Consider the following 18,473-nt stretch of genomic DNA (forward strand, 5'->3'; position numbering starts at 1 on the left):
ACAGGAACTGTGCACGGTGCTCCCAGTGTGGGTCTGACCGAGGGATACAGGGACAGGAACTGTGCACGGCGCTCCCAGTGTGGGCCTGACCGAGGGATACAGGGACAGGAACTGTGCACGGCGGTCCCAGTGTGGGTCTGACCGAGGGATACAGGGACAGGAACTGTGCACGGTGCTCCCAGTGTGAGACTGACCGATGGATACAGGCAGAGGAACTGTGCACGGCACTCCCAGTGTGGGTCTGACCGAGGGATACACGGACAGGAACTGTGCACGGTGCTCCCAGTGTGGGTCTGACCGAGGGATACAGGGACAGGAACTGTGCACGCTGCTCCCAGTGTGTGTCTGACCGAGGGATACAGGGACGGGAACTGTGCACGGTGCTCCCAGTGTGGGTCTGACCGAGGGATACAGAGACAGGAACTGTGCACGGTGCTCCCAGTGTGGGACTGACCGAGGGATACAGGGTCAGGAACTGTGCACGGCGCTCCCAGTGTGGGACTGACCGAGGGATACAGGGACAGGAACTGTGCACGGCCCTCCCAGTGTGGGTCTGACCAAGGGATACAGGGACAGGAACTGTGCACGGTGCTCCCAGTGTGGGACTGACTGAGGGATACAGGGACAGGAACTGTGCACGGGGCTCCCACTGTGGGACTGACCGAGGGATACAGGGACGGGAACTGTGCACGGTACTCCCAGTGTGGGTCTGACCGAGGGAGACAGGGACAGGAACTGTGCACGGCGCTCCCAGTGTGGGTCAGACCGAGGGATACAGGGACAGGAACTGTGCACGGTGCTCGCAGTGTGGGTCAGACCGAGGGATACAGGGACAGGAACTGTGCACGGCACTCCCAGTGTGGGTCTGGCCGAGGGATACAGAGACAGGAACTGTGCACGGTGCTCCCAGTGTGGGTCTGACCGAGGGATACAGGGACAGGAACTGTGCACGGTGCTCCCAGTGTGGGTCTGACCGAGGGATACAGGGACAGGAACTGTGCACGGTGCTCCCAGTGTGGGTCTGACGGAGGGATACAGGGACAGGAACTGTGCACGGCACTCCCAGTGTGGGTCTGACCGAGGGATACACGGACAGGAACTGTGCATGGAGCTCCCAGTGTGGGTCTGACCGAGGGATACATGGACAGGAACTGTGCATGGAGCTCCCAGTGTGGGTCTGACCGAGGAATACATGGACAGGAACTGTGCACGGTGCTCCCAGTGTGGGTCAGACCGAGGGATACAGGGACAGGAACTGTGCACGGTGCTCCCAGTGTGGGTCTGACTGAGGGATACAGGGACAGGAACTGTGCACGGCCCTCCCAGTGTTGGTCTGACCGAGGGATACGGGGACAGGAACTGTACACGGCGCTCCCAGTGTGGGTCTGACCGAGGGATACAGGGACAGGAACTGTGCACGGCGCTCCCAGTGTGGGTCTGACCGAGGGATACAGGGACAGGAACTTGCACGGTGCTCCCAGTGTGGGACTGACCGACGGATACAGGGACAGGAACTGTGCACGGTGCTCCCAGTGTGGGTCTGAGCGTGGGATACAGGGACAGGAACTGTGCACGGTGCTCCCAGTGTGGGTCTGACCGAGGGATACAGGGACAGGAACTGTGCACGGTGCTCCCAGTGTGGGACTGACCGAGGGATACAGGGACGGGAACTGTGCACGGTGCTCCCAGTGTGGGTCTGCCCGAGGGATACACGGACAGGAACTGTGCACGGCGCTCCCAGTGTGGGTCTGACCGAGGGATACAGGGACAGGAACTGTGCACGGTGCTCCCAGTGTGGGTCTGACCGAGGGATACACGGACAGGAACTGTGCATGGAGCTCCCAGTGTGGGTCTGACCGAGGGATACATGGACAGGAACTGTGCACGGTGCTCCCAGTGTGGGTCAGACCGAGGGATACAGGGACGGGAACTGTGCACGGTGCTCCCAGTGTGGGACTGATCGACGGATACAGGGACGGGAACTGTGCACGGTGCTCCCAGTGTGTGTCTGTTCTAGGGATACAGGGACAGGAACTGTGCACGGTGCTCCCAGTGTGGGTCTCACCGAGGGATACAGGGACGGGAACTGTGCACGGTGCTCCCAGTGTGGGACTGACCGAGGGATACAGGGACGGGACCTGTGCACGGTGCTCCCAGTGTGGGCCTGACCAAGGGATACAGGGACAGGAACTGTGCACGGTGCTCCCAGTGTGGGCCTGACCGAGGGATACAGGGACAGGAACTGTGCACGGCGCTCCCAGTGTGGGCCTGACCGAGGGATACAGGGACAGGAACTGTGCACGGCGCTCCCAGTGTGGGTCTGACCGAGGGATGCAGGGACAGGAACTGTGCACGGCGCTCCCAGTGTGGGTCTGACCGAGGGATACAGGGTCAGGAACAGTGCACGGTGCTCCCAGTGTGGGTCTGACCGAGGGATACAGGGACAGGAACTGTGCACGGGGCTCCCAGTGTGTGTCTGACCGAGGGATACAGGGACAGGAACTGTGCACGGTGCTCCCAGTGTGAGACTGACCGAGGGATACAGGGACAGGAACTGTGCACGGCGCTCCCATTGTGGGTCTGACCGAGGGATACAGAGACAGGAACTGTGCACGGTGCTCCCATTGTGGGTCTGGCCGAGGGATACTGGGACAGGAACTGTGCACGGAACCCCCAGTGTGGGACTGACCAAGGGATACAGGGACAGGAACTGTGCACGGCACTCCCAGTGTGGGTCTGACCGAGGGATACAGAGACAGGAACTGTGCACGGTGCTCCCAGTGTGGGTCTGACCGAGGGATACACGGACAGGAACTGTGCATGGAGCTCCCAGTGTGGGTCTGACCGAGGGATACATGGACAGGAACTGTGCATGGAGCTCCCAGTGTGGGTCTGACCGAGGAATACATGGACAGGAACTGTGCACGGTGCTCCCAGTGTGGGTCAGACCGAGGGATACAGGGACAGGAACTGTGCACGGTGCTCCCAGTGTGGGTCTGACCGAGGGATACAGGGACAGGAACTGTGCACGGTGCTCCCAGTGTGGGTCTGACCGAGGGATACAGGGACAGGAACTGTGCACGGTGCTCCCAGCGTGCGACTGACCGAGAGATACAGAGACAGGAACTGTGCACGGTGCTCCCAGTGTGGGTCTGACGGAGGGATACAGGGACAGGAACTGTGCACGGTGCTCCCAGTGTGGGACTGACTGAGGGATAGAGGGACAGGAACCGTGCACGGTGCTCCCAGTGTGGGTCTGACCGAAGGATACTGGGACAGGAACTGTGCACGGTGCTCCCAGTGTGGGCCTGACCGAGGGATACAGGGACAGTAACTGTGCACGGCGCTCCCAGTGTGCGTCTGACCGAGGGATACAGGGACAGGAACTGCGCACGGCGCTAGCAGTGTGGGTCTGACCGAGGGATGCAGGGACAGGAACTGTGCACGGCGCTCCCAGTGTGGGTCTGACCGAGGGATACAGGGTCAGGAACAGTGCACGGTGCTCCCAGTGTGGGTCTGACCGAGGGATACAGGGACAGGAACTGTGCACGGGTCTCCCAGTGTGGGCCTGACCGAGGGATAAAGGGACAGGAACTGTGCACGGCGCTCCCAGTGTGAGACTGACCGAGGGATACAGGGACAGGAACTGTGCACGGTGCTCCCAGTGTGAGACTGACCGAGGGATACAGGGACAGGAACTGTGCACGGCGCTCCCAGTGTGTGTCTGACCGAGGGATACAGGGACAGGAACTGTGCACGGTGCTCCCAGTGTGTGTCTGACCGAGGGATACAGTGACAGGAACTGTGCACGGCGGTCCCAGTGTGGGTCTGACCGAGGGATACAGTGACAGGAACTGTGCACGGAGCTCCCAGTGTGGGACTGACCGAGGGATACAGGGACAGGAACTGTGCACGGTGCTCCCAGTGTGGGTCTGACTGAGGGATACAGGGACAGGAACTGTGCACGGTGCTCCCAGTGTGGGACTGACCGAGGGATACAGGGACAGGAACTGTGCACGGCGCTCCCAGTGTGGGTGTGAAAGAGGGATACACGGACAGGAACTGTGCATGGAGCTCCCAGTGTGGGTCTGCCCGAGGGATACATGGACAGGAACTGTGCACGGTGCTCCCAGTGTGGGTCTCACCGAGGGATACAGGGACGGGAACTGTGCACGGTGCTCCCAGTGTGGGACTGATCGACGGATACAGGGACGGGAACTGTGCACGGTGCTCCCAGTGTGTGTCTGGCCTAGGGATACAGGGACAGGAACTGTGCACGGTGCTCCCAGTGTGGGTCTCACCGAGGGATACAGGGACGGGAACTGTGCACGGTGCTCCCAGTGTGGGACTGACCGAGGGATACAGGGACGGGACCTGTGCACGGCGCTCCCAGTGTGGGCCTGACCGAGGGATACAGGGACAGGAACTGTGCACGGTGCTCCCAGTGTGGGTCTGACCGAGGCATACAGAGACAGGAACTGTGCACGGCCCTCCCAGTGTGGGTCTGACCGAGGGATACACGGACAGGAACTGTGCATGGAGCTCCCAGTGTGGGTCTGACCGAGGGATACAGGGACAGGAACTGTGCATGGAGCTCCCAGCGTGGGTCTGACCGAGGGATACAGGGACAGGAACTGTGCATCGAGCTCCCAGTGTGGGTCTGACCGAGGGATACAGGGACAGGAACTGTGCACGGCGCTCCCAGTGTGGGACTGACCGAGGGATACAGGGACAGGAACTGTGCACGGCACTCCCAGTGTGGGTCTGACCGAGGGATACACGGACAGGAACTGTGCACGGTGCTCCCAGTGTGGGTCTGACCGAGGGATACAGGGACAGGAACTGTGCACGGTGCTCCCAGTGTGTGTCTGACCGAGGGATACAGGGACGGGAACTGTGCACGGTGCTCCCAGTGTGGGTCTGACCGAGGGATACAGAGACAGGAACAGTGCACGGTGCTCCCAGTGTGGGACTGACCGAGGGATACAGGGTCAGGAACTGTGCACGGCGCTCCCAGTGTGGGACTGACCGAGGGATACAGGGACAGGAACTGTGCACGGCCCTCCCAGTGTGGGTCTGACCGAGGGATACACGGACAGGAACTGTGCATGGAGCTCCCAGTGTGGGTCTGACCGAGGGATACAGGGACAGGAACTGTGCATCGAGCTCCCAGTGTGGGTCTGACCGAGGGATACAGGGACAGGAACTGTGCACGGCGCTCCCAGTGTGGGACTGACCGAGGGATACACGGACAGGAACTGTGCACGGCCCTCCCAGTGTGGGTCTGACCGAGGGATACACGGACAGGAACTGTGCACGGTGCTCCCAGTGTGGGACTGACCGAGGGATACACGGACAGGAACTGTGCACGGTGCTCCCAGTGTGGGTCTGACCGAGGGATACAGGGACAGGAACTGTGCACGGTGCTCCCAGTGTGGGTCTGACCGAGGGATACAGGGACAGGAACTGTGCACGGTGCTCCCAGTGTGGGTCTGACCGAGGGATACAGAGACAGGAACTGTGCACGGTGCTCCCAGTGTGGGACTGACCGAGGGATACAGGGACAGGAACTGTGCACGGTGCTCCCAGTGTGGGTCTGACCGAGGGATACAGGGACAGGAACTGTGCACGGTGCTCCCAGTGTGGGTCTGACCGAGGGATACAGAGACAGGAACTGTCCACGGTGCTCCCAGTGTGGGTCTGACCGAGGGATACAGAGACAGGAACTGTGCACGGTGCTCCCAGTGTGGGTCTGACCGAGGGATACAGGGACAGGAACTGTGCACGGTGCTCCCAGTGTGGGTCTGACCGAGGGATACAGCGACAGGAACTGTGCACGGTGCTCCCAGTGTGGGTCTGACCGAGGGATACAGAGACAGGAACTGTGCACGGCGCTCCCAGTGTGGGTCTGACCGAGGGATACAGGGACAGGAACTGTGCACGGCGCTCCCAGTGTGGGTCTGACCGAGGGATACAGGGACAGGAACTGTGCACGGTGCTCCCAGTGTGGTTCTGACCGAGGGATACTGGGACAGGAACTGTGCACGGTGCTCCCAGTGTGGATCTGACCGAGGGATACTGGGACAGGAACTTTGCACGGTGCTCCCAGTGTGAGACTGACCGAGGGATACAGGGACAGGAACTGTGCACGGTGCTCCCAGTGTGGGACTGACCGAGGGATACAGGGACAGGAACTGTGCACGGTGCTCCCAGTGTGGGTCTGACCGAGGGATACAGGGACAGGAACTGTGCACGGTGCTCCCAGTGTGGGTCTGACCGAGGGATACTGGGACAGGAACTTTGCACGGTGCTCCCAGTGTGAGACTGACCGAGGGATACAGGGACAGGAACTGTGCACGGTGCTCCCAGTGTGGGTCTGACCGAGGGATACAGAGACAGGAACTGTGCACGGTGCTCCCAGTGTGGGTCTGACCGAGGGATACAGGGACAGGAACTGTGCACGGTGCTCCCAGTGTGGGACTGACCGAGGGATACAGGGACAGGAACTGTGCACGGTGCTCCCAGTATGGGACTGAGTGAGGGATACAGGGACAGGAACTGTGCACGGCGCTCCCAGTGTGGGTCTGGCCGAGGGATACAGGGACAGGAACTGTGCACGGTGCTCCCAGTGTGGGTCTGACCGAGGGATACAGAGACAGGAACTGTGCACGGTGCTCCCAGTGTGGGTCTGACCGAGGGATACAGAGACAGGAACTGTGCACGGTGCTCCCAGTGTGGGTCTGACCGAGGGATACAGGGACAGGAACTGTGCACGGTGCTCCCAGTGTGTGTCTGACCGAGGGATACAGGGACAGGAACTGTGCACGGCACTCCCAGTGTGGGTCTGACCGAGGGATACACGGACAGGAACTGTGCACGGTGCTCCCAGTGTGGGTCTGACCGTGGGATACAGAGACAGGAACTGTGCACGGTGCTCCCAGTGTGGGACTGACCGAGGGATACAGGGACAGGAACTGTGCACGGTGCTCCCAGTATGGGACTGAGTGAGGGATACAGGGACAGGAACTGTGCACGGCGCTCCCAGTGTGGGTCTGGCCGAGGGATACAGGGACAGGAACTGTGCACGGTGCTCCCAGTGTGGGTCTGACCGAGGGATACAGAGACAGGAACTGTGCACGGTGCTCCCAGTGTGGGTCTGACCGAGGGATACAGAGACAGGAACTGTGCACGGTGCTCCCAGTGTGGGTCTGACCGAGGGATACAGAGACAGGAACTGTGCACGGTGCTCCCAGTGTGGGTCTGACCGAGGGATACAGAGACAGGAACTGTGCACGGTGCTCCCAGTGTGGGTCTGACCGAGGGATACAGGGACAGGAACTGTGCACGGTGCTCCCAGTGTGAGACTGACCGAGGGATACAGGGACAGGAACTGTGCACGGTGCTCCCAGTGTGGGACTGAGTGAGGGATACAGGGACAGGAACTGTGCACGGTGCTCCCAGTGTGGGTCTGACCGAGGGATACAGGGACAGGAACTGTGCACGGTGCTCCCAGTGTGGGTCTGACTGAGGGATACAGGGACAGGAACTGTGCACGGTGCTCCCAGTGTGGGACTGAGTGAGGGATACAGGGACAGGAACTGTGCACGGCGCTCCCAGTGTGGGTCTGGCCGAGGGATACAGGGACAGGAACTGTGCACGGTGCTCCCAGTGTGGGTCTGACCGAGGGATACAGAGACAGGAACTGTGCACGGTGTTCCCAGTGTGGGTCTGACTGAGGGATACAGAGACAGGAACTGTGCACGGTGCTCCCAGTGTGGGGACTCACGCGATCCTGGAGTTGAACGTGACGGGCTTCACCAGTTTGACGAGGGCGATATCGTAGGCGAAGTTTTCGTTCTGAGTTGCTTCCTCATTGCTGTAGAGCGGGTGAACGTGAATCTCCGAAACCTTCCGGAGTTCCCCGCCGTGTCCCTTCGTCGATCCTGGGAGAGTGTTTCACCAAAATATTTACACATCACGGCCACGACTTCGTCAGCACCGACTGCGTGGGCCCTCCCTCCTCGTCCAGTCCTGTCCCTCTGTGTGTCACCCCCCTCCCTATCTCTGTCACCCCCTCCATCCCCCTACACCCCCTCCCTATCTCTGTCACCCCCTCCGTCCCCCTACAGCCCCTCCCTATCCCTGTCACCCCCTCCGTCCCCCTACACCCCCTCCCTATCTCTGTCACCCCCTCCGTCCCCCTACACCCCCTCCCTATCTCTGTCACCCCCTCCATCCCCCTACACCCCCTCCCTATCCCTGTCACCCCCTCCGTCCCCCTACACCCCCTCCCTATCCCTGTCACCCCCTCCGTCCCCCTACACCCCCTCCCTATCTCTGTCACCCCCTCCGTCCCCCTACACCCCCTCCCAATCTCTGCCAAACGATGCAGTGGTCCATCAGACTGGAATTTTCCCTCCTTCAGGTTTAGGCCCCAGATGCAGCCTGGCTCCTCCCCATCGTGTGGGACCCAGATCGTTCAGGGCGAGTCAGGCTTCCTGTGGAAATAGGCCCCAAACGGTACCTGGGAATTTCTTGCTTTGTGTCGCCAGTTCATTCAGAGCCAGATTAGTTATGTCTGTACTAGGCCCCACATCGGGCCTGCAGTTTCCTGAAAGGTGTACCCAACCTGCTCTGGGTGAGATCGGCTAACCCTGATCGAGGCCCGAAACGGAGCCTCGGCCTATCCCGGCCGTGGGCGACCCATTCCACTCAGGCTGGAGATCGGCCAACTCTGATCTCGGCCCAAAATGGAGCCTGGGATTTTCCCGGCCGTGGGCGACCCATTCCACTCAGGCTGGAGATCGGCCAACTCTGATCTAGGCCCAAAATGGAGCCTGGGATTTTCCCGGCCGTGGGCGACCCATTCCACTCAGGCTGCAGATCGGCCAACTCTGATCTAGGCCCAAAATGGAGCCTGGGAGTTTCCCTGCCGTGGGCGACCCATTCCACTCAGGCTGGAGATCGGCCAACTCTGATCTAGGCCCAAAATGGAGCCTGGGAGTTTCCCGGCCGTGGGCGACCCATTCCACTCAGGCTGGAGATCGGCCAACTCTGATCTAGGCCCGAAATGGAGCCTGGGAGTTTCCCTGCCGTGGGCGACCCATTACACTCAGGCTGGAGATCGGCCAACTCTGATCTAGGCCCGAAATGGAGCCTGGGTCTTTCCTGTTCTTTAGCTGGAAGTGAGAAGGAGCCGAGCGGGGTGGAAACATGGCGAATGAGGCAGGAACTTACCCAAGGAGGCGGTAATGGCCGAAGCGTTGACGATGCGGTCAGCGTCGAACATGTTGTGGGCGGCTGTGAGGACCCAGGTCGGGGAGACGAGGGAGCCGGCCCCCAGCGCTGCGCTGGGCTGAAAGGGGAGAGACAGAGCGGCCTCAGAGCCAGGCACCAGGTTATCCACCCCCGTGACCCGGCAGAGGGAGGACGGCAGGGGCGGCCCCCATCGCCACCCCCTACCACCCCCCCCCCCCCCCCCCCCCCCCCCACCCCGGCAACGGCCATCCACCCACCCCACACCCACCATCAACCAAATGGAGCTGGGTAGAGGAAACTTTCCCCTGTACCTAACCCTGTGCTGTCCCTGTCCCTGGGAAGCGGGGAAGGTATAGAGGGAGCATCACCCTGTACATAAACCCGTGCTGTTCCTGGGAGTGTTTGATTTGGCGGGGCAGTGTAGAGGGAGCCTTACCCTGTATCTAACCCCGTGCTGTCCCTGTCTCTGGGAGGGATTGATGGGAGGGGAACAGAGTAGTGGGAGCTTTACCCTGTTTCTAAACCTGTGCTGTCCCTGTCCCTGGGAGTGTTTGATGGGGGGGACAGTGTAGAGGGAGCTTTTACCTGTATCTAACCCCGTGCTGTCCCTGTCCCTGGGAGTGTTTGATGGGGGGGACAGTGTAGAGGAAGCTTTTACCTGTATCTAACCCCGTGCTGTCCCTGTCCCTGGGAGTGTTTGATGGGAGGGGACAGTGTAGAGGGAGCTTTCCCCTGTATCTAACCCCGTGCTGTCCCTGTCCCTGGGAGTGTTTGATGGGAGGGGCAGTGTAGAGGGAGCTTTCCCCTGTATCTAGCCCCGGGGGATTACCTGGATCTGAATCACCAGGCGGACCTGCCAGGGCCACTGTCTCTCCTCGGCGCTCTCCCCTCCGTACACCCTGCCAGGGTCCGCCTCGTCCTCCGGCTCCGGCCTCGCACCCCACAGCCCGGCACATCGCCTGGGGGAGCAATCACGGGAAGACATGAACTGGGGGGCGGGGTGGAGCGGGTATCGGGGTCCGGGCGGGGGGGACGGTGTAGTGTGGGAGCAAGTGGGGATCGGGATCGGGGGTGGGGGGGACGACGTCGAGCGGGGATCGGGGTCCCGGGGGGGACGACGTCGAGCGGGGATCGGGGTCCGGGGGGGACGGTGTCGAGCGGGGATCGGGTCCCGGGGGGGACGGTGTCGAGCGGGGATCGGGGTCCCGGGGGGGACGGTGTCGAGCGGGATCGGGGTCCCGGGGGAACGACGTCGAGCGGGGATCGGGGTCCCGGGGGGGACGGTGTCGAGCGGGGATCGGGGTCCGGCGGGGGGATGATGTCGAGGGGGATCGGGGTCTGGGGGGGGGATGATGTCGAGGGGGGATCGGGGTCCAGGGGGGATGGTGTCGAGCGGGGATCGGGGTCCGGCGGGGGGATGATGTCGAGGGGGATCGGGGTCTGGGGGGGGGATGATGTCGAGGGGGGATCGGGGTCCGGGGGGGGGATGATGTCGAGGAGGGATCGGGGTCCGGGGGGGGATGATGTCGAGGGGGGATCGGGGTCGGGGGGGGATGATGTCGAGGAGGATCGGGGTCCGGGGGGGGAATGATGTCGAGCGGGGATCGGGGTCCCGGGGGGACGGTGTCGAGCGGGGATCGGGGTCCGGGGGGGAAGATGTCGAGCGGGGATCGGGGTCCCGGGGGGGACGGTGTCGAGCGGGGATCGGGGTCCCGGGGGGGACGGTGTCGAGCGGGGATCGGGGTCCCGGGGGGGACGGTGTCGAGCGGGGATCGGGGTCCCGGGGGGGACGGTGTCGAGCGGGATCGGGGTCCCGGGGGGGACGGTGTCGAGCGGGGATCAGGGTCCCGGGGGGGACGGTGTCGAGCGGGGATCGGGGTCCGGGGGGGACGATGTTGAGCGGGGATCGGGGGTCCAGGGGGATGGTGTCGAGTGGGGATCGGGGTCCGGGGGGGACGGTGTCGAGCGGGGATCGGGGTCCCGGGGGGGACGGTGTCGAGCGGGGATCGGGGTCCCGGGGGGACGGTGTCGAGCGGGGATTGGGCTCCCGGGGGGACGGTGTCGAGCGGGGATCGGGGTCCCCGGGGGGGACGGTGTCGAGCGGGGATCGGGGTCCGGGGGGGACGATGTTGAGCGGGGATCGGGGTCCGGGGGGGACGGTGTCGAGCGGGGAGGACGATGTCGAGCGGGGATCGGGCTCCCGGGGGGGACGGTGTCGAGCGGGGATCGGGGTCCAGGGGGGATGGTGTCGAGTGGGGATCGGGGTCCGGGGGGGACGATGTCGAGCGGGGATCAGGGTCCCGGGGGGGATGGTGTCGAGCGGGGATCGGGGTCCGGGGGGGACGGTGTCGAGCGGGGATCGGGGTCCGGGGGGGGGATGATGTCGAGCGGGATCGGGGTCCGGGGGGGGATGATGTCGAGCGGGGATCGGGGTCCAGGGGGGATGGTGTCGAGCGGGGATCGGGGTCCGGCGGGGGGATGATGTCGAGGGGGATCGGGGTCTGGCGGGGGGATGATGTCGAGGGGGGATCGGGGTCTGGGGGGGGGATGATGTCGAGGGGGGATCGGGGTCTGGGGGGGGGATGATGTCGAGGGGGATCGGGGTCCGGGGGGGAACGGTGTCGAGCGGGGATCGGGGTCCGGGGGGGAAGAATGATGTCGAGGAGGGATCGGGGTCCGGGGGGGGGATGATGTCGAGGGGGGATCGGGGTCCGGGGGGGGGATGATGTCGAGGAGGGATCGGGGTCCGGGGGGGGATGATGTCGAGGGGGGATCGGGGTCCGGGGGGGACGACGTCGAGCGGGGATCGGGGTCCGGGGGGGGAAGAATGATGTCGAGGAGGGATCGGGGTCCGGGGGGGGGGATGATGTCGAGGGGGGATCGGGGTCCGGGGGGGGGATGATGTCGAGGAGGGATCGGGGTCCGGGGGGGGATGATGTCGAGGAGGGATCGGGGTCCGGGGGGGGAATGATGTCGAGGGGGGATCGGGGTCCGGGGGGGGGGGATGATGTCGAGGAGGGATCGGGGTCCGGGGGGGACGATGTCGAGCGGGGATCGGGGTCCGGGGGGGGGGACGATGTCGAGCGGGGATCGGGGTCCGGGGGGGGGAATGATGTCGAGGGGGATCGGGGTCCGGGGGGGGGGATGATGTCGAGGGGGGATCGGGGTCCGGGGGGGGGATGATGTCGAGAGGAATCGGGGTCCGGGGGGGACGATGTCGAGCGGGGATCGGGGTCCGGGGGGACGGTGTAGAGGGGGGATCGGGGTCAGGGGGGGATCGGGTCCGGGGGGTCGGTGTCGAGGGGGATCGGGGTCCGGGGGGTACGATGTCGAGCGGGGATCGGGGTCCGGGGAGGATCGGGGCCCGGGGGGGACGGTGAAGAGCGGGGATCGGGCTCCCGGGGGGGACGGTGTCGAGCGGGGATCGGGGTCCCGGGGGGGACGGTGTTGAGCGGGGATCGGGGTCCGGGGGGACGATGTTGAGCGGGAATCGGGGTCCGGGGGGGATGGTGTCGAGCGGGGATCGGGGTCCGGGGGGACGGTGTAGAGGGGGGAGCGGGGTCCGGGGGGACGGTGTCGAGGGGGGATCGGGGTCAGGGGGGATCGGGGTCCGGGGGTCGGTGTCGAGGGGGGATCGGGGTCCGGGGGGTACGATGTCGAGTGGGGATCGGGGTCCAGGGGGGGGGATGATGTCGAGGGGGGATCGGGGTCCGGGGGGGATGGTGTCGAGCGGGGATCGGGGTCCGGGGAGGATCGGGGCCCGGGGGGACGGTGTAGAGCGGGGATCGGGGTCCGGGGGGTCGGCGTCGAGGGGGGATCGGGGTCCGGGGGGACGGTGTCGAGGGGGGATCGGGGTCCGGGGGGGAACGATGTAGAGCGGGGATCGGGGTCCGGGGGGGAACGGTGTCGAGCGGGGATCGGGGTCCGGGGGGACGGTGTCGAGGGGGGATCGGAGTCCGGGGGGACGATGTCGAGCGGGGATCGGGGTCCGGGGGGAACGGTGTCGAGCGGGGATCGGGGTCCAGGGGGACGGTGTCGAGGGGGATCGGGGTCCGGGGGGACAGTGTCAAGGGGGGATCGGAGTCCAGGGGAATCGGGGCCCGGGGGCTCGGTGTCGAGGGGGGATCGGGATCCGGGGGGATCGGGATCCGGGGGGTCGGTGTCGAGGGGGGATCGGGGTCCGGGGGGGGGAGCGGGGTCCGGGGGGGGGAGCGGGGTCCGGGGGGGAGAACGGTGTCGAGGGGCCCCCCTGTTGACGCCCCCCCCCGCCCCGCCCCGGCTGTCCGTCACTTACCCAGCATGCCCTTGGTGAAGTTGGTGAGCTCCTCCAGCTGGTTGTAGCTGCCGAAATAGAAGGAGCGGCGTTCCCGGCGCTCGCTGCTGAGGTCCTCCAGCTCCCGTTTGTCTGCGTCGCCGATCCCGATGGTGAAGATATCTGTGTGGACACGTCGGGAAGACCCGTGGGAATCCCGGCCATCACCCCCACCCCGGAGAACAGCCCTGTCCCCTCCCACTTCCTGCTATCCCTCCCTCTCTGCTCCGTCCCCAGACCCGAGCCCGGTCCATCCCTCTCCTCTGTCTCCCGGTCTTCCATTTTTTTAATAATGGATCTGGGAACACCCTCCCATTCCCAAGACGGGGTCCTCATCCCCCAGGTCCCGGTCGGAGATATCTAAATTGGTGGGGAGTCCGTGAATCTCTGGAATCTGTCGCCGTTGCCTGCGGAGAAATGGACTTCGGCCACGTCCGAAGGATCCCCAAAGACAACGCAGCTTTCCGGGAAAGTCCCGTGCGGCTCCCACAACCGACTGGCACGTTCCCGGGAAGACGTCCCGCAGCCGATTGACCCGGAAGGGCCCCCGCACCTGCCCAAAGCCCGTTCGAGACGGAGGGAGGAAGGGGAGGTTCAAATCCATCTGGTGGCAGTTGGGAAGATGTGAGACCTCAGGGTGTCAGAGTGCGAAGGTGTGAGAGTGTGTCGCTACAGGGTTGTATGTGTGTGTGTGTGTGAGTGTGTCTGTGTGAGTGTGTCTGTGTGTGTGTGTGTGTGTGTGTGTGTGTGTCTGTGTGTGTGTCTGTGAGTGTGTCTGTGTGTGTGTGTGTGTGTGTGTGTGTGTGTGTGTGTGTGTGTCTCTGTGTGTGTGTGTGAGTGTGTTTGTGTGTGTGTGCCTGTGTGTGTGTGTGTGTGTGTGTGTGTGTGTGTGTCTGTGTGAAGCAGTGGCTGTGTGTGTGTGTGTGTGTGTGTGTGTGTGTGTGTGTGTGTGTGTGTGTGTCTGTGTGTGTGTGTCTGTGTGTCTGTGTGTGTGTGTGTGTGTGTGTGTGTGTCTCTGTGCGTGTTTGTGTGTGTCAGTGAGTGTGAGCATGAGTGACTGTGTGTGAGTGTGAGTGAGTGTGTGTATGAGAGTGAGTGTGAGCGAGTGTGAGTGAGAGTGTGAAGGTGAATGTGAGTGAGTGTGAGTGTGAGCGTGAGTGGGGTACGTACCGAGATTCCTGTCTGGCTCTGGGATAACGTCCTTCAGCATCTGCACAGCGCGGTGCGGGCCGGGCCCACGTTGTGTTTCCCTGCGACAGGGTGAGGGCCAGGACAGTGTTAACAGCCCGAACCCTCCGACAGTGCCCGCTCCCTCAGCGCTGACCCTCCGACAGTGCCCGCTCCCTCAGCACTGACCCTCCGACAGTGCCCGCTCCCTCAGGGCTGACCCTCCGACAGTGCCCGCTCCCTCAGCGCTGACCCTCCAACAGAGCCCACTCCCTCAGGACTGACCCTCCGACAGTGCCCGCTCCCTCAGCACTGACCCTCCGACAGTGCCCGCTCCCTCAGCACTGACCCTCGACAGTGCCCGCTCCCTCAGCGCTGACCCTCCGACAGAGCCCGCTCCCTCAGGACTGACCCTCCGACAGTGCCCGCTCCCTCAGCACTGACCCTCCGACAGTGCCCGCTCCCTCAGCACTGACCCTCCGACAGTGCCCGCTCCCTCAGGACTGACCCTCCGACAGTGCCCGCTCCCTCAGCGCTGACCCTCCGACAGCGCCCGCTCCCTCAGGGCTGACCCTCCGACAGTGCCCGCTCCCTCAGCACTGACCCTCCGACAGTGCCCGCTCCCTCAGAGCTGACCCTCCGACAGTGCCCGCTCCCTCAGCACTGACCCTCCGACAGCGCCCGCTCCCTCACCGCTGACCCTCCAACAGTGCCCGCTCCCTCAGGCCGAACCCTCCAACGGTGCCCACTCCCTCAGCCCGAACCCTCCGACAGTGCCCGCTCCCTCAGCGCTGACCCTCCGACTGCGCCCTCTCTCTCAGCACTGACCCTCCGACAGCGCCCACATCCTCAGCGCTGACCCTCCGACAGCGCCCACTCCCACAGCACTGACCCCCCGACAGTGCCCGCTCCCTCAGCACTAACCCTCCGACAGCGCCCACTCCCTCAGCGCTGACCCTCCAACAGTGTCCGCTCCCTCAGCCCGAACCCTCTGACAGTGCCCACTCCCTGAGCCCGAACCCTCCGACAGTGCCCGCTCCCTCAGCACTGACCAACCAACGGTGCCCACTCCCTCAGCCCGAACCCTCCGACAGCGCCCGCTCCCTCAGCGCTGACCCTCCGACAGCGCCCACTCCCTCAGCGCTGACCCTCCGAGAGTGTGGATGAAGATAGGGAGAGGAATACATACCATCTGTGATGAGGATTATAACCTGCCGGGGAATTTGAGAGGGATCCGACATTCCCACCGTCTGGTTCACGCTCTCGACAACTTTCATGAGCGCTCCGCCGATATTTGTCCCCATTTGTTCGCAAAATCTGTGCGAAATCAGAATTTACTTCTCACTTTCCATTAGGGGTCAGTCAGACAGAGAGAGAGAGAGAGAGAGAATGGGAGTGTGAGGGAGAGAGAGAGAGAATGGGGGTGTGAGGGAGAGAGAGAGAGAGAGAGAATGGGAGTGTGAGGGAGAGAGAGTGAATGGGAGTGTGAGGGAGAGAGAGAGAATGGGAGTGTGAGGGAGAGAGAGAGAATGGGAGTGTGAGGGAGAGAGAGAGAGAGAGAATGGGAGTGGGAGAGAGAGAGAATGGGAGTGTGAGGGAGAGAGAGAGAGAGAGAATGGAGTGTGAGAGAGAGAGAGAGAGAGAGAATGGGAGTGTGAGGGAGAGAGAGAAAATGGGAGTGTGGAGGGAGAGAGAATGGGAGTGTGAGGGAGAGAGAGAGAGAATGGGAGTGTGAGGGAGAGAGAGAGAGAGAATGGGAGTGTGAGGGAGAGAGAGAGAGAATGGGAGTGTGGAGGAGAGAGAGAGAGAGAATGGGAGTGTGAGGGAGAGAGAGAGAGAATGGGAGTGTGAGGGAGAGAGAGAGAGAGAATGGGATTGTGAGGGAGAAAGAGAGAATGGGAGTGTGAGGGAGAGAGAGAGAATGGGAGTGTGAGGGAGAGAGAGAGAGAGAATAGGAGTGTGAGGGAGAGAGAGAGAGAGAATGGGAGTGTGAGGGAGAGAGAGAGAGAATGGGAGTGTGAGGGAGAAAGAGAGAATGGGAGTGTGAGGGAGAGAGAGAGAATGGGAGTGTGAGGGAGAGAGAGAGAATGGGAGTGTGAGGGAAAGAGAGAGAGAGAATGGGAGTGTGAGGGAGAGAGAGAGAATGGGAGTGTGAGGGAGGAAGAGAGAATGGGAGGGTGAGGGTGAGAGAGAGAGAGAATGGGAGTGTGAGGGAGAGAGAGAATGGGAGTGTGAGGGAGAGAGAGAGAGAGAATAGGAGTGTGAGGGAGAGAGAGAGAGAGAATGGGAGTGTGAGGGAGAGAGAGAGAATGGGAGTGTGAAGGAGAGAGAATGGGAGTGTGAAGGAGAGAGAATGGGAGTGGGAGGGAGGGGAGAGAGAGAGAATGGTAGTGTGAGGGAGAGAGAGAGAATGGGAGTGTGTCGGAGAGAGAGAGAATAGGAGTGTGAGGGAGAGAGAGAGAGAATGGGAGTGTGAGGGAGAGAGAGAGAATGGGAGTGTGAGGGAAAGAGAGAGAATGGGAGCGTGAGGCAGGGAGAGAGAGAGAGAATGAGAGTGTGAGGAGAGAGAGAGAGAATGGGAGTGTGAGGGAGAGAGAGAGAGAGGAGAGAGAATGGGAATGTGAGGGAGAGAGAGAGAGAGAATGGGAGTGTGAGCGAGGGAGAGAGAGAGAGAGAGAGAATGGGAGTGTGAGGGAGAGAGAGAGACAGAGAATGGGAGTGTGAGGGAAAGAGAGAGAATGGGAGGGTGAGGCAGGGAGAGAGAGAGAGAGATGAGAGTGTGAGGGAGAGGGAGAGAGAGGGAATGGGAGTGTGAGGGAGAGAGAGAGAGAGAATGAGAGTGTGTCGGAGATAGAGAGAATAGGAGTATGAGGGAGAGAGAGAGAGAATGGGAGTGTGACGGAGAGAGAGAGAGAGAATGAGAGTGTGTCGGAGATAGAGAGAATAGGAGTGTGAGGGAGAGAGAGAGAGAATGGGAGTGTGACGGAGAGAGAGAGAGCGAATGAGAGTGTGTCGGAGATAGAGAGAATAGGAGTGTGAGGGAGAGAGAGAGAGAATGAGACTGTGTCGGAGATAGAGAGAATAGGAGTGTGAGGGAGAGAGAGAGAGAATAGGAGTGTGAGGGAGAGAGAGAGAGAATGGGAGTGTGAGGGAGAGAGAGAGAGAGAATGAGAGTGTGTCGGAGATAGAGAGAATAGGAGTGTGAGGGGAGAGAGAGAGGGAATGGGAGTGTGAGGGAGAGAGAGAGAGAATGAGAGGTGAGGGAGAGAGAGAGAGAGAATGAGAGTGTGAGGGAACGACAGAGAGAGAATGGAGTGTGAGGGAGAGAGAGAGAGAATGGGAGTGTGAGGGAGGGAGAGAGAGAGAGAATGGGAGTGTGAGGGAGAGAGAGAGAGAGAATGGGAGTGTGAGTGAGGGAGAGAGAATGGGAGTGTGAGGGGAGAGAGAGAGAGAGAATGAGAGTGTGTCGGAGATAGAGAGAATGGGAGTGTGAGGGAGAGAGAGAGAACGGGAGCGTGAGGGATGGAGAGAGAGAGAGAATGGGAGCGTGAGGGATGGAGAGAGAGAGAGAATGGGAATGTGAGGAGAGAGAGAGAGAGAGAGAATGGGAGTGTGAGGAGAGGAGAGAGAGAATGGGAGTGTGAGGAGAGAGAGAGAGAGAATGGGAGTGTGAGGGAGAGAGAGAGAATGGGAGTGTGAGGGGGGAGAGAGAGAGAGAGAATGGGAGTGTGAGGAG

At 62.6% G+C, this 18,473-nt stretch overlaps 1 protein-coding gene across 1 annotated transcript in view; it reads right to left on the reverse strand.

The window, feature by feature from the left end:
• LOC125450123 (chymotrypsin-like elastase family member 2A) overlaps window positions 1–16,048 on the reverse strand; it is a gene marked incomplete at its 3' end in the record, with an annotated part of 79,107 nt that extends 63,059 nt beyond the window's left edge. Inside the window, exons 1-6 of the mRNA XM_059644022.1 lie at window positions 15,927–16,048; window positions 14,741–14,820; window positions 13,553–13,693; window positions 10,088–10,217; window positions 9,238–9,355; window positions 7,787–7,943 (exon numbers count right to left, since the gene is read on the reverse strand). Of these exons, the coding sequence (XP_059500005.1) occupies window positions 7,787–7,943; window positions 9,238–9,355; window positions 10,088–10,217; window positions 13,553–13,693; window positions 14,741–14,820; window positions 15,927–15,929 (629 nt within the window). The remainder of the gene's footprint in view (window positions 1–7,786; window positions 7,944–9,237; window positions 9,356–10,087; window positions 10,218–13,552; window positions 13,694–14,740; window positions 14,821–15,926) is intronic.
• Window positions 16,049–18,473: the final 2,425 nt, after the last annotated feature.

The sequence above is a fragment of the Stegostoma tigrinum genome, unplaced genomic scaffold, assembly GCF_030684315.1.
Source record: "Stegostoma tigrinum isolate sSteTig4 unplaced genomic scaffold, sSteTig4.hap1 scaffold_429, whole genome shotgun sequence".
Taxonomy (NCBI): Eukaryota; Metazoa; Chordata; class Chondrichthyes; order Orectolobiformes; family Stegostomatidae; genus Stegostoma; species Stegostoma tigrinum.